General features: G+C 37.0%; 2 protein-coding genes across 2 annotated transcripts in view; one reads left to right on the plus strand and one right to left on the minus strand.

Annotated features, from left to right (window-relative positions):
• The window catches only part of LOC124435951 (NACHT, LRR and PYD domains-containing protein 3-like), a 40,814-nt gene that overhangs the window by 2,866 nt on the left and 22,636 nt on the right, over window positions 1-15,312 (minus strand). The window contains exon 5 of the mRNA XM_046985884.1: window positions 1,585-3,770. Within this exon, the coding sequence (XP_046841840.1) occupies window positions 1,585-3,761 (2,177 nt within the window). The 5' untranslated portion in view covers window positions 3,762-3,770. The remainder of the gene's footprint in view (window positions 1-1,584; window positions 3,771-15,312) is intronic.
• On the plus strand, window positions 12,959-13,699 carry LOC124435952. Its single transcript, XM_046985885.1, has one exon. It carries the CDS (start codon window positions 12,959-12,961, stop codon window positions 13,697-13,699), a length of 741 nt encoding a protein of 246 aa, XP_046841841.1.

Raw genomic sequence — 15,312 nt, forward strand, 5'->3', positions numbered from 1 at the left:
AAATATGATTAGCACTTGACCTTGATGTAAAATGCTGGAAATTGCATTTCCGAGATGCTACAAACCAAAATTTTCCTGGAGTATATATCCCCAGACAACCTAAAATGGCTAACGCTTTTGGCGTTCCTTGAATTACGTTTCAAAAGTCCTAGATCAGTCGGTTAGGACTATTTTCCACCCAGCAAACCGCCCTTTACTTTGAAATATAATATTTTACACAATATAATATTTTACACAATCTAATATTTTACACAATATAATATTTTATATAATATTTTAAACAATCATCGAAAAACGACATATTTTCCAGCCTGGATTATAAGTTTATAACTTAAGGTGGTTGCATGAAAATTTATACTGCAACATTTATCTGTAAATATTTTCATATATTGATATTAAAAACTGTATTATAAAAATATAAAATTACTTGCCATCTCAAAACGACCTAGCACCAGTGCATGCATGGTTTCCTTTTAGCTTTTGCTTCTTTCCCATTAGCCGCCATCTTCAATTTATTTCGGATTTTGTAAAGTAAAGGGCGGTTTGCTGGGTGGAAAATAGTGCTAACCAGATCAGTCCCAGTTGCGTAGCAACTAATTTCTATCTGCTGATTAGATTAATTAAATTTGTTGGCAATTGCTATCGCCGATTAGCGTTCCCATATCACGGGTGTACTGGAGGGGGGGCTCGGGTGAGTCAGCCCCTTTGTTAAGATTTTTCGTTAAAATTGACTTTGATATTTTTCGTCCTGCTGGTGATATATATCAGAGAGCCCCCCTTGTTAAAATTTTAGCAATACAACCCTATCCCATATCAATTGTTTTACATCAGTGATTGCTTTTTCTGCGATTAAATTACAATTACAACTATATGGGAACAAGGCTTTACACAGAAAAGTTATTTAAAATTTGAGTGAAATATGTTATACTCAAAAACATGCTAGGTTTCAAGAAAGTACATGTTACTGATATATTCATTAATATACGAGGTTTAAGTAAAACATTATTAACATGTGCAGTAACATGCAAGGCTCTAAGAGTTTGCTTCTTTACAAAAGGCCAACTTTGCAAACCAAAATCTTTGATAAGATACGTAGCGAACTGCAAGTTTTAGTCTTGCGATGTAGATTTTAGAGTATTTTTGTTTTTAATTATTTTTGAAGTCTATTGTGTTTGCATTTAATAAACTCGAAAACATATGCATAACTGGACTAAATTTGACGGTTGACCACTTCACTCTCATCGATCCGGTGCTACACAGCTTTGCAAAGTTTGGTAACTGTGTCAGAATGAAATTTTGTATTGCATAATTTATTCATGTGGTGTTGATGTACGTGACTCACGTTTAACAAGTGATTGGTGTTTGCGTTTATTACACTCGTATATTAGATGAGTGCGTATGAAAGAGAACAGATTTTCACGTCATACTCCTAGTGTAGAAAACTTAAAATTAAGTATTTCGCCACGAAATTAAGAAATTTTTTGATTTGAACGAAGTAAATTTGTTTAAAAAATTAAAGTCAAAGAGAAGTAAAACATACTTCCATATACAGGTATTTCAAGCACTTAAAAATAAATATCATACCTCTTTGTAACAACACTGATGTCTTCAATCTTTTTTCTTTTCTTTGTATCTCCGACTAAACCAGCAATAAATTCTATCACCATGTACCATTTTGAATCTTCAGCATGATCATCCAAAAATATTTCAATGTTTCGCCAATTGTCAACAACACACCATGCAGTAAGAAATTCTTGAAGAGTCAAATGTAGAAAACAATAAAAATCACGTCGTTTATCTGGTAATTGATGAAACAAGCCGCAATCGGCTAAATTTTTATTATCTGCTAAATTTGGTTCATCAAAAATCAAACTCCCGGTCTCAATTCCTTTTTTTGCCAGATTTTTCAATATCTTCATGTCATTGTCAAGTTCTTTCGGCAATTTTTTAACAAGATATCCTTTGTTAGGCTTTGGTATTGATCCATCTTTACAACGTGGATGGTGCCTCCAAATTAAGATTTTGACTGCTCTTTTGTACAATTCAGTGGTAGTTTTTGGAATATCCTTTGCATCATTTATAAAGCATTCTTTTAGCGTCAGACAGACAATATATGTATTGACGGGGATGTAACACAAGCTACGAATTTCATTAGAACTATCGATACAATTCAAAATCAAATCTCTGCTACGCTTATCTTCCTGGCAAAATTTGTCGACATATTCCTTAATCTGATCCTCAAAAAAGCCCAAAATTTCGACAGTCCTACCATATTTTAGCTTATCAAACGCATATTCTGCTGTAGGTCGTGATGTTATAAGAACAGTGCTACCATGTAGCAGATTTCCTTTTAGCAACATACTTAAAAGTTGAAATGCTGGCATTTCAGCGTTGTGGTGTGCAGGGCCAGCAGTTCTTACACCTTCATTTTCTATAGACAATTCATCAAGACCATCAATGATAAAGACAGCTTTTTCTGGATAGTTAAGAATATTTTCGTAAATTTGAGGAAACATCTCGCTTGGCAATCCATCGCAATCAATTAACATATTTTTCAGTGTTATTGATCCAGTTTTTAGAGCATGACATCGCAATAACAAGACTATTTTGTCATGCCAAAATGCATCTTTATTATTTTTCCATTCATGCATAATTTTGTTTGCTAACATAGTTTTACCAATTCCTGGCCTACCAATAACCAAAATAGAACGTGGATATAACGACTCTTGCTCACCCTTGATTGGCTTAAAAATTTCAGTCACTTTTGTCAACTTTTGGGCATTGCTTTGAACGTTGAGATGAAAATCAAAAATTTCATGCCTTCTAAAAGCTTCTGGGTAAGCGTTCGTACGTTGCCTTCCTGTTTGCATTATGACGTTCACATAAATATCGTCAAGCTTGCGCCAGTCCTTTTTATCACCACCAAAGTCTTCAGACATTTCAAATTCTTCGTAGGTTTTTTTCATTTTTTCCAACCATTTTGGAAACACGCTACGTTTTTGCAAGATGAAAACCGTGAAAAATTCGTTTTCTGATGCAAAACATCTGAAATTGTAGAACATATAAGCCAAATATATCAACTCAAAAATTGTCAGTATCATCACAACAACATCAACAGTTGCAACAATACAGAATATGGTTTCACTTTCATCCCCACCATCATTTTTACAATTTACAATTGTGACGTTGAACGAAGTGAAAGCTGACGTTTCATGCAGCGAACATGAGAAGTTGTAGGGAAATTTTGCTTTGAAAAACATGGTAACAAATATGATCAAACTGATAAGCCGAATAGTTAAATAAAACATGTATGTTGAATAAAGGCAAAATGGACTATGAAATGAAGCGTTTCTGAAGTGAGCGTCTTGAGGATATTGTGCCATTAAATTTTCTCTATCACTATTATTGTTGATTGATGGATCAATGTTTTCAAGCCTTTTAACTCGATGCTTCATAAAATATCCATAGACGACACTCAAAAGTAAGACAACACCCACATTCAGAGTCACCATCAGAGCAATATGCTGGCTGTACAGTAGATCATTTTTGTATTGTCTCCAACAACTTGATTCAATATTCTTTATAAGAGAGGTTTCTTTAGTCTTTGATATAATCTCATTAAAACAATGAAATGAATTATGACTGTTTAAGATTACTGAAAAACCAATCACGATAGTGCCAAATACGCCAAATAGAATAAGCAACAGAGTTTCATACCAAGGAAAACTTTTTATTGGTAGATATTCAACGAACTTTTCCATCTTCGTTTCCTTTAAAAAAAGCATTAAATACATAATGTCAATCAACAGTTTGGATATAGGATTCATTGTTAGGGAGTATAGACTGGTTAGTAAAACACAGGGAACCAAGCTAATATGATCTTACTTTAATTGTTAAACGATTTTACTAAAGATGGAAAATTAGGAGAAGACCAGCACTTATTTAGAACATATAGGGCGTACCACTACTGACGTTGGTTCAGAGAGAGTAATTATTTCACTGATAATTAGTTATTTGAAATTAAAATTTTTTATGGATGGTATGAAAAATAAAGATACATTTTTGTCATAAAACTCCCACATATACTCGCTATTATCCTTCGGTGTATATGCGAGACTTTGTTAAAAGTTTAAAATTAGGAGCTGATCTAAAGGCCAGTTGCACGGCTCGTACGACAAAAACGTATGAGTAGCCTTGAGTCGCATATGAAGATCATGCCATTTATTTCTATCTTCGCAAACAAAAGTGCGTGATTACAAAGTGCTTGAGAATGCAAAGTTATTAACTCAATTGCGTGATTGTTTATATGAATCCTCGGCTTCATTGTCTGCATTGTCTTCATTGTCTTGATGTTTCAATTTTTCTGACTGGCCGACAATGAGGAAAGGAAGGAGAACAGATGCAAAAATATCCCTGAAATCTTAACAACACAGACAAGGAGCTGATGCTAAGATGGCACATTATATGAGGAAACACAAAAAGCAAATGATCTGGTTCTGAGAAGAACAAGCACAGCAAACTAACAAACCTGTTCACATCGTCAAGGGCTGGTTCAAATAATTGCATCAATTGCGTGATTCATATACGCGCCTTCACAAGAGCATGGAGGGATAAAGCTTCAAACCTGACTACTATGATTACGTTATTATGGATTTATTGGAGCCCTTTCAAAGTCTGAGGATCTAAGGAGTTGCACTAAACGTGACCTTAGTCTTGTTCGCACTGTATAATAACGTATAGAAGAGAATACAGATCTGTTTTTGTATAATTGTTCTATGTTTATTTTAAAACGACTAATTAAATGCTTATTTCATTTCTTATGTGTTCAACACAAATTTAACATTTTGAAAAATACTTCCATGTTCTTAAGGCCCAAATTTCTGTTTCTAGTTTGGCATTGTTAACATGAATTTTTGTATCATTTGTATAGTGATATGTTTAACGAGTGTAATAATTATTTCTTTTGCATACACTTACTTACAAAATAAATCTCCCGTTTGTGTACGAGATGTATGAAAAAGGTTTTGAATAGATCGACTTTAACTTTATATAAATTCGATGTATCTATAAAATCATAGAGCTGTCAACACTTTAATTATCACACAATTCTTATATTATTCAACTTTTTCCGAGGCCGCCCGAACAAAATTGGTGGACTTGAACGGCAATAATTTCTGAAAACTGCACCTTTTTCTTTGTTGATTTTAGGATATTGGGGTGATAGCAATATATGGAAAGCCATAGCTGTCTTAGGTCGTGCAAATTTATTTCAATGGGTGCTTTGACCATTATACGCGGTGCTTTGACCATTATACGCGGTACTTTGACCATTATACGCGGTGCTTTGACCATTAAACGCGGTGCTTTGACCTTTATATGCGGTGCTTTGACCACCATACTCGGTGCTTTGACCATTATACGCGGTGCTTTGACCATTATACGCGGTGCTTTGACCATTATATGAGGTGCTTTGACCGTTATACGCGGTGCTTTGACCATTATACGAGGTGCTTTGACCGTTATACGCGATGCTTTGGCCATTATACGCGGTGCTTTGACCATTATACGCGATGCTTTGGCCATTATATTCGGTGAGCCGCTATTGTTGGTCAGCGTTTGTTGGTCACTAATTGCAATTTTGATATAAAGACTGATATTCTGATAAAGTCGTATCCTAAACACGTGCTTAAACATCACTGGAAATCAATTCTATTAACGAAAAACAGAGGAGTTACTGCAGTCATTGCAAATGAGAAATTTAGTAAGTCGTTTCCACGAACAAAGAATGGAACCACCAGCTGTTCTGGTTGCGTCCGATTCAGAATTGTCTCGTCTCGGAGTTAACACAATTGGAGAGCGAATTCACCTTCGTGATACCTGTAAAAAGAAATTAAATGAAACCGAACCTTCCACAAGCCAAGCAAACGACATTCTTTAAGAGCATTTCAACCCACGAAGGTCTAATAGTCGCAATAGCACACGTCCTCATCTAGAAACACGACTGGGAATATTCGTAAGCGTTCATTATCGAAGAGCCATCCATGGACAACGACTTTTGTCTGCTGGCTGAGCATCTCGCTCGCAAAGCACCATCGTCGCTGGACAAGGAGATCCTTTTTAAGGCTGGGTTAGGAATAAAAAAGATAAAACTCGACATGGAAGATGATGAAGAAAATGTTGTCAGTAAAATAACATCAAATTCCCTGGACGACAATGGAAGTCATTTAGGTTTTCCTCAACTTAAGACATGTGGTGGCTTTGAAATGATGCGCTGCGCCCCCAACTGTCGTGATTTGACCGTGCTTTATTGCTTATGGAACGCAAAGGACCTTCGTGCAAATTTGGGTGGCTTTGTCCAAAGAGCCATTGGTCCAGCAAAGCCAGTCTTAAGTGAAGGAGCGATGCAAAATATGCAACCAGGAGATTCTTGTTCGTCGGCTTCGGAGCCATTTATGGTCATGTATGGAAGGACTGGACACTAGTGATAAAGATGACCAAGACGCGGAACCTGGTCAGTCTGCTCAGGAGGAAATTCAAGAATTTGTTATATCTGGTCAAGCACCATCCTCTAGCAACTACTTAATGTCACTTCCTGCATCAGCTGAAGCATCTTTGTCACATATCGAAACAGAGACAATAGTAAGTGTACCAACCACCCAAGAAATGTGTAGTGAGGTCGTAGACCTCAGAGTAAAAGAATCAGAGATCACTCACATGGATAAGATTGTGGACGACATTGTCGATGATACAGTAGCCTATTGTGAACAATATAATGTATTGAGTGCTGTTGAAATATTGCGCTGTTTCCTAAAGAAGATAGTAACTGGCAGAGATTTAGAAGTCCAAGCTATAGATGAAGTGAATGAAGGCGATATCAACTTAATAATGATTGACCGTAGCAATGTTTTGAAGACAGCCTTGGATGAAATATTATGCTTAACAGATTATCGAAAAACATTGCAAGTTGAATTTTATGGGGAAGTATGTCTTGTTTGCATCTGAGACATTTTTTGTGAGATACTATACAATAATATATATTTCAATTGGGTTGCTGTAGACCAGGGTGGACCAAGGAAAGAATTTTTTTGACTGGTGTTAAAAGAAATTAAGGAGAAATTGTTTGATAATGGACTACGCAATTTGCTGAGTGAGCAATATGTTAGAGTTGGCATATTACTAGGTGATGCACGTCTGATTACTTTCACAAGAAAATAATTATCTAAAGAATTAGTAGGAAAATTTTTATTGCAAAACATTCTTAAAAATGACCTGTTCAATACTTTTGTTCATTTAAGGATTGAGTATTATTCAGAATGGTAAAATACCAACTTTCATTGGGGATTTATGTGGCACAATATTCTCTTCTGAGCAAACATCAGAACCATGCATCACAGAGCTACGAGGAGGTTTGAAGAAAGTTGGCATCTTTCAAGTAAGAATGTTTGCAATACTAATTATATGAGCCTCAATTATTTCAGAGATTGTTTCATCTTCTGTAGATAAAATAAGCAAAGACATGCAGTTATCTTGTTTTTTCTTCAAGAACACAACTTTTTTCTATTTTGGCAAGTTTACTTTTGTTAAATTTTTAGCTTGGTTTTAAACTAAAAGAATTTTTGAGTTTTCTTCAACCATGTCATACTGAAACTTTGACGATCAGGAAGTTGACAAGCTTGCTACGAGCAAATTTTAGTGATCAAGGCTCAAATAAAAGAACTTTTGGAAATCAAATATATTCAGAGTTCATGAAATATATTAGACCAGCAGCAAGTAAGTAAAGAGAGGAAGTCACTTTTGATGGTTTTTAAATTACATCATAATTATATACTGATACTTATATAATTGTGATATTCAATTGAGATAGAAGAAATTTGGGTTTGTGTGACATTTCAACTTTAGGTGGAAGACGGGGAGATATCACATTGTAGCACATATTGATGTTTGTGACATGTGCAGATGATGAGCCACCCCTGGGTTTTACTATACCACCAAGCATAACATTTGTTCCTGCACAAGAAGATGGCAAGTTTGTTCCAACAGCTAATACATGTATTTGTGCACTTAGTCTTCCACATGCCACAACTCTAATTTCTATACCTACACCTTTAGACTTTACACGATAGACTTTACTCATTATATGACTATGCGTTTGCAAATGCCTTCTTTGGAAATATGTAAAAACATGTAAACAACACAGTAGAATTTTTCATTAAAATCATTTGATGTGTTCTCCGTTTTAGGTTACATATTTTAACAAGCTTTTGATTGCTGGTCTGCAGTCAGATATTGCTTGCACATGAAAAACTGTTAAGTGACAAGAGAAAGCATGAGCAAGGGTAGTTGGTTTGTGTAATTTAATTAATAATACATTATAAAGTACATTAGTTTGCTTAACAATCGTTTGCTTATAATTCCACTTGTAACACATATAATGAAATTTCAAACATGCCTTTTGATGATATCTAATGCTGCGAGATAATCTTGAATGCCATGGTTTAACAAAGTCCAGTTTGAAGAAGTCCTGTTCAGTACCTGTAGACAAGCTGCAGGCAATGAAGATAGCAAAGGCAAAACAATTGGTCGTTCTCCTTGTATTTGCTCCTCTTCTTCATCTTCAAGATCAAAATTACTTCCCATTCTGTCTGAATAATTTCCTGAGCCAACTGGACTTTGAAATTGACCTGCAAGCCACATTTGTGCAGGGGTTGCTCTAGTTGTTTGCATGCGATGATGAACCCAAGCCATTCTCCAAGTGTCTAGCTTTACATTCACAAAAGGCAAATAAACGTAATGCAAAGCTGGCAAATGTGATTCAATTAATGGATCAAGCACACCTCCTTCCAAGAAATAAAAAAGTTGATAGAAATAGATGAGCACACAACCATAGACATCCCTCCATAATGTTTCAATTCGCTGGTTGTGTGTGCTCTTCCCTGCAATAACACTTGCCCGACCAGTCCCTCTTTTCTCAATCATGTATTGTGCAATCCCAGCATTTTCAAGACCCTTGTCCATCCTAATTCTGCTAGGCAAGCCATATTCCTGTACAGCATTACGTACCTTATTGTTGTCTGAGCATTTCAGTATGACAGGTAAGCGACCTAAAACCATCAATCCCCCCAATAATTATCATATTCCAACGAATAAGTTTGTGGGTTGTGTCTATGTGCCAAAGGTGGTTTGGCCCTTAGACGTGATAAACCTTTCTTTGCCGCCTTCCCCTTTTTCTTCGAGCAACGCCCTCCTCGTCAATCCTATGTATGGTAAAGTAAATGGTTTGAACCCGGGAGCATCGTTACATGCTTGTAAATGTAGATCGTCCAGGTTGGTAGAGTCCTGAGAAGGACTGTTTTTGTTGTTGTTGACTGACGTTTCGACAACCTTAGCAGTAGTCATCTTCAGAGTCAAAAATCAAATAGCCTTCAAGGAGAAGCTTCGGTATATTAAACTGTTAGACTCCGTATTCATTCCGTGTTCTAGTTGGTGGTTCGCTCAATCCACATTTCATACACTATACTCGTATTGACATAATGTCGGAATGGTTTTGGATCCCTAACTCTTTGAAATCATTGAGAGAAGGCTTACAAACTAAGTCCGGCGTTATTTTCTCAGAAGTAAATCGATCCACAAAGTGATCTAGTCGCAACTTTTGTAAAATAAAAGACATTTTGGCCTCCATTTTGAAATTATGAAAAAAATAAAAAGAAGAATTTATTAACTGATGCGTCCGCGCTGACCAACAATAACGGCTCACCGAATATAATCATCAAAGCACCGCGTATAAAGGTCAAAGCACCGCGTATAATAGCCAAAGCACCTCGTATAATGGTCAAAGCACCGCGTTTAATGGTCAAAGCACCGCGTATAACGGTCAAAGCACCGCGAATAAAGGTCAAAGCACCGTGTATAATGGTCAAAGCACGTGTATAATGGTCAAAGCACCGCGTAAAATGCTTAAAGCACCGCGTATAATGGTCAAAGCACCGCGTATAATGGTCAAAGCAACGCGTATAACGGTCAAAGCACCACGTATAATGGTCAAAGCACCGCGTATAACGGTGATAGTACCTCGTATAAAGGTCAAAGCACCGCGTATAATGGTCAAAACACCGCGTATAATGGTTAAAGCACCGCGTATAATGGTCAAAGCACCGCGTATAATGGTCAAAGCACTGCGTATAACGGTCAAAGCACCGCGTATAATAATCAAAGCGCAGCGTATAACAGTCAAAGCACCGCGCATATTGGTCAAAACACCGCGTATAACGGTCAAAGCACCGCGTATAATAATCAAAGCACCGCGTATAACAGCCAAAGCACCGCGTATAATAGTCAAAGCACCGCGTATAACGGTCAAAGCAGCACGTATAATAATCAAAGCACCGCGTATAACAGTCAAAGCACCGCGTATAATGGTCAAAGCACCACGTATAATAATCAAAGCACCGCGTATAACAGTCAAAGCACCGCGTATAATGCTCAAAGACCGCGTATAATGCTCAAAGCACAGCGTATAATGGCCAAAGCACCCATTGAAATAAATTTGCAAGACATAAGACAGCTATGGCTTTCCATAGAAATGCAAATTTGTATAAGAGGGAGTAATAGAGCATATAAGGATCACATTGATATCAATATCGTTTTGGTTAGGCACTTATGAAGATCTTTGATGATCGCTCGCGAAGGCTTGCGTTTCAAAATGGAGCTTGTTGCAATTTTTTGCAATATTGTGCACAATTTGTCTTGAAATAACTATTGATTCTTTAGTCATCGGCAGCTAATATGGACAAATTGTGAAAGCCAAAAATATATTTTACCTTTTTGTGTTTTTAGTTTTTTTTATTTTACTTCAATGTAGGTTGCTACATGAAGTAACGTCGCTTGGCATCTGAAAAGTTGGTTAGTGAATGTAAAGAGCTTAATGCAAAGAAACAGCCAGAGGCCGCGGAACCGGGGGGGCATTGGGGGCAAGTGCCCCCCACTTTTTGCAACAGGGAAAAATGTGCCCTTTTTCATGGTATAGAAATGCCCTTGTTTTAGGTAAAATTGGACTGAAGAAGTTTTTCTTAGATACAAGTAGCCCCGAGAGTAGAACAAAGTCTGTCAGCATCATACGAAATCGGCTATAGCTTAGTTTTTGATTTTGATTACCCAGATGGATCAAAAATCGCGTTTGTCGATTGGGGTTGTCTTCGTTTTTCAACTGTTACTTGCATAAATGCCTTGAAGACAAACTTGCAGCGTCAACGAGACAACTTCTCTTTGTTTTACGACCAAGTAGTTGCTTCAAGCAAGGCTATCAACTTTGCAGGCGATCCAACACAACCAAGACCGAAGAAAGCTCCGTGGCGACTTCAACACGGAGATGGCGAGCAACATCATTTCCAAACTGCGAAAGACGCCCACCGTGCCCAGTATGTTGAGGCAATTGATGCGTGCTTGGCTTAACTACAGGAGCGCTTCGATCAAAAACATATTCTGTATTGATGAACATCGAAACCGTGCTCATTAATGCAGCAAACGGGCGTAAGTTTGAGTTGAAAGATGAAGTTGAACACCTTTACGAAAATGACCTCGACTTTGACCAGCTGAAGGCGGAGTTAAAGCTTCTTGAAGGAAATATCTCGCAGCGACTTCCAGAAGTAAAGAAGGTGACATCAATTGACACCATAACATCAATATTCTTAAACGAAGAAAATAACTCATCGCAGATTGTCATGGCAATGTCTAATGTTGTCCGACTCTTGCAGATTTACCTTCTTTCTCCAATAAGCGCAGCCTCAGGAGAACGATCTTTTTCATGCCAGCGGCTTGTCAAGACACATCTCTGGAGTACAATGACGGCAGCACGCTACAATAATCTTGTTATGCATGTAAACAAGGCCAGAACTGAAGAACTGGACTTACGTTTAGTAGCTAAGGACTCTGTTCTGAAAAACCAACTTAGGGTTAGATTTTTTGGGAAATTTTAATGAGATCGCATTACTTAATAAAATTGTTCATGTAGTCATCTTAGTTCAATTTGTCAGCGTGCACGCCGAGCAGTAGAGAATACGCATTCTAAGAATGTCTACTAATATTTTGCAGACTTTGAAACTTAATCATGATTCATGAAACAATGCATATCTGTAATATACTAAAACAGTAAGCTGCAAACTCACATGCCCTTTTCGGTCAGTGCCCCCCCACTTTTGAGATACTTCCGCGGCCCCTGGAAACAGCAGTTGGCTCGCCTGGACAAAAGGTCAGTTCAACAGCTTGGTCAATTATTGTTCAATACAAGACTAAAATAAGGAATTGTTGTTGATTCCGACAGTCTTTACGTAGCTTTAGTTTTAGAAACATGTGTGCATATTTGCCCGGCTTAAAGCAACGATAAATGGTGAGGCTACAATAAAATATATATTTAAAGTCAGCTATTCAAGATCATTGCAAATTGCTCAATTTCTAAGCTTCCTTTCTCTTATATATTATTGAACTTATTAGCTATTACACTACTACTGGCTGTAAAAACCAACAACCATAGAAGCCCTGAAAATATCAAGAGTTGGAGAAACAGTTTTTCTATTGTTTTCAACAAATGTCATAGTTTAATCAAAATTAGCAATTCTTAGATAGCCAATGCAGTGAATGAGATTGAGGATAGAGGAGATAGTTCAATGATAATAGAAAAAAAAGGTCCATCATGCTCATCTAAAGGAAGGTAGAAACAGGAAGTTGTAGTGAGAGAACAAAGAGAAGGCGTAGCTCAGAAACCTTAGAAATAGCAAGGAATATTCATGGTAGAGAAAAAGGAAGTTTGCAGGCTACAGTAACTGGTTTGGTTGACACACTTCGTAGATGCTGTTCTGTAGATGATCTGGTTGGGAAGTATTAATAAGAGCAAGACGTTGAAGGAGAAAGTTCTTCCGAAACTACACAAGAAGGCAGTAGATGGGTTTGATCACACTAGTAAAATATGTTGCGGTCTATTGCTATATATTACAGTAAGGGCATAATGGGTAAAGTAAAACATAGAGCATCTACCTACAGTTATTCGGCACAAACAAATAAGCATACGCGTATGACAGTTGCCAATTGTCCCATCCCTCGTCTTCTTCAATATCATAGGTTGACAAAATATGTAAAGAGCATTGAGGGAGGAAATCTGTACGATGTTCGTGATACACTTTGTAATGGCTTGGAAGAGAAAGACAGTGTAAGTGGTTGTTATCAAGATCTTGAAGAGTTACTTATCAGGCTAGCTGAGTTCTACCTAGTTACTAAGTTCTATGAACTCTTAACTTTTAGTGAGTTTAACACATTTCATGTTGCTTTAGGTGGAGATCGAGCCCTATTTGATAAAGATGATTCTGCATGTGCATGGCTTGTTAGCATTTTAAATATTGGTCAAGGTGAGTTAAGTTTAAATGAAGACTTTCTTTTGCTTGGAGCAAATTGCAGTGAGAGCTGTATCCCTGTAAAACGTTTCCTGCAAAAGTTGCTAGTTGACATTAAGAGAATTGAGAGTAAAGCATTTAAAATTTCATGCAAGGATAAGACAGTTCAAGTTAAGTTTAGAGTATCAGAACTACCAAATGACATGAAAATGTTAGCTTTTATAGGTAGAGAACTTTCCAACAGTGCCAAATACTTTTCCTCTTTTAGTAATGTCACAACGTTATATTTTAAATGTGCAGGAAAACGACAAAAATGCTAGACTAAATTGACTAAGTAACATTTACCCATCAATATTACAATTTCACGTCTGCGCATGCAGCACATCAACAAACATGAAGAACGATAGTGTAGTTGCCACAAAGGTAATATTAATCGTGTTGTGGAAAGCCACGACAGTTCCATTCTCCAAAATAAAAAGAAATAGCCGATTTGCCTAGCGTCAAATTATAATTAAACTTAAACTTCTTCATATCTGACACGATCAAGCAAATTTTATGTCCGTTTTGACTTCCAGATGGAATATTTCTCTTAAAATAGTTTATAATTTCTTTCCCTGACAGGCCAGTCAACAACGGCATTAACTCTTTCACTAGCCGAATGGTGGTCTGGGAAATGACTTCAGCATTGTTGTTGTTGCTGCTGAAACCATACGGCTCAACAAATCCCTCCATGGCTTTCACTATTTTAGTAAATAATGAAAAGACCACGCGTGGGATGTGCCGTGTCATCTCTCCAAAAAAAGGATTACGCATCCCATGTCTTCATGCAAGACTTGTTAAGACGGCAGCATGACATTCATGACAAACAAAGCGTTATTAATAATGTTTTTAAGACATATTGGACAATTACTATTGGAATACGTGCGAAAATATCGATTGCGAAGTGTTGTGTTAATTGGTCGTTTGCTTGTCTCGAGGCGTTTGTCCACCAAAATAAACGGATTTCGTCTGCTTTAGCTCCCATACTGGTTCGTCCAGGTTGAAATACGTCTTATTGAATGCACACAAAAAGATGGGAAAATTAATCTTCATTTTTTTTACATAACTTTCACTTCAAGATGATATTCGTCCTTTCATTGTTCAAATATGTGTTGGCACTTAACAGACAGAGTCTTAATCGTTTCCAAAAAGGATGAGTTTACATGTTTGTAAATGATGATCGTCCAGGTTAATAAAGTCCTGAGAAGGACTGTTTTTGTTGTTGTTGACTGACGTTTCGACAACCTTAGCGGTAGTCATCTTCAGAGTCAAATGAGGAGTAAACGTCAGGTTAGCCGTATTTGTTATCTGGTTCTTACGTCATTGTATTGTGTGTACAGGAAATGTGTATTGTCATTGTGGATTAGTGTGAAGTGAAATATTTTATTTTTAGTTGTGATGTGTGATCATCACAAGGACAAAGAACAACCCAACGAACGACAAGGTGCAGTTTAGAAAATAAACTGCTCCGACTGCCACGCCTCCTATATCGGGGAAACTGGCAGGAACTTAAACATAAGACTTACTGAGCACAAACGAGCTACTAAGAAACAAGACAAAACTAATCACATTGCCGAGCATCACCGAATCACAAAGCACAACATTGACTGGGACTCGGCAAAATGCATTACATACAGCACTGACTATAGACAACGGCTTACATTAGAAAGTTGGTATACCAACTTGGAACAAACCCCCCTGAACAGATCACAGCAACTACCGGCACCTTACAAACGACTTATTCACAATACAAACAAACGATCAACTAAAAACATTACACTTCACACTAATTCACAAGGACAATACACAATTGACACCCACACATTACAACTAAAAACATCACACCTAAATCACACATCACAACTAAAAATAAAAATATTTCACTTCACACTAA

This window comes from Xenia sp. Carnegie-2017, unplaced genomic scaffold, assembly GCF_021976095.1.
Source record: "Xenia sp. Carnegie-2017 unplaced genomic scaffold, XeniaSp_v1 HiC_scaffold_16, whole genome shotgun sequence".
Taxonomy (NCBI): Eukaryota; Metazoa; Cnidaria; class Anthozoa; order Malacalcyonacea; family Xeniidae; genus Xenia; species Xenia sp. Carnegie-2017.

Bases quoted from the DNA above. Each gene is read 5' to 3' on its own strand.
- LOC124435952 (XM_046985885.1), top strand. From the start codon at position 12,959: ATGTTGCGGTCTATTGCTATATATTACAGTAAGGGCATAATGGGTAAA.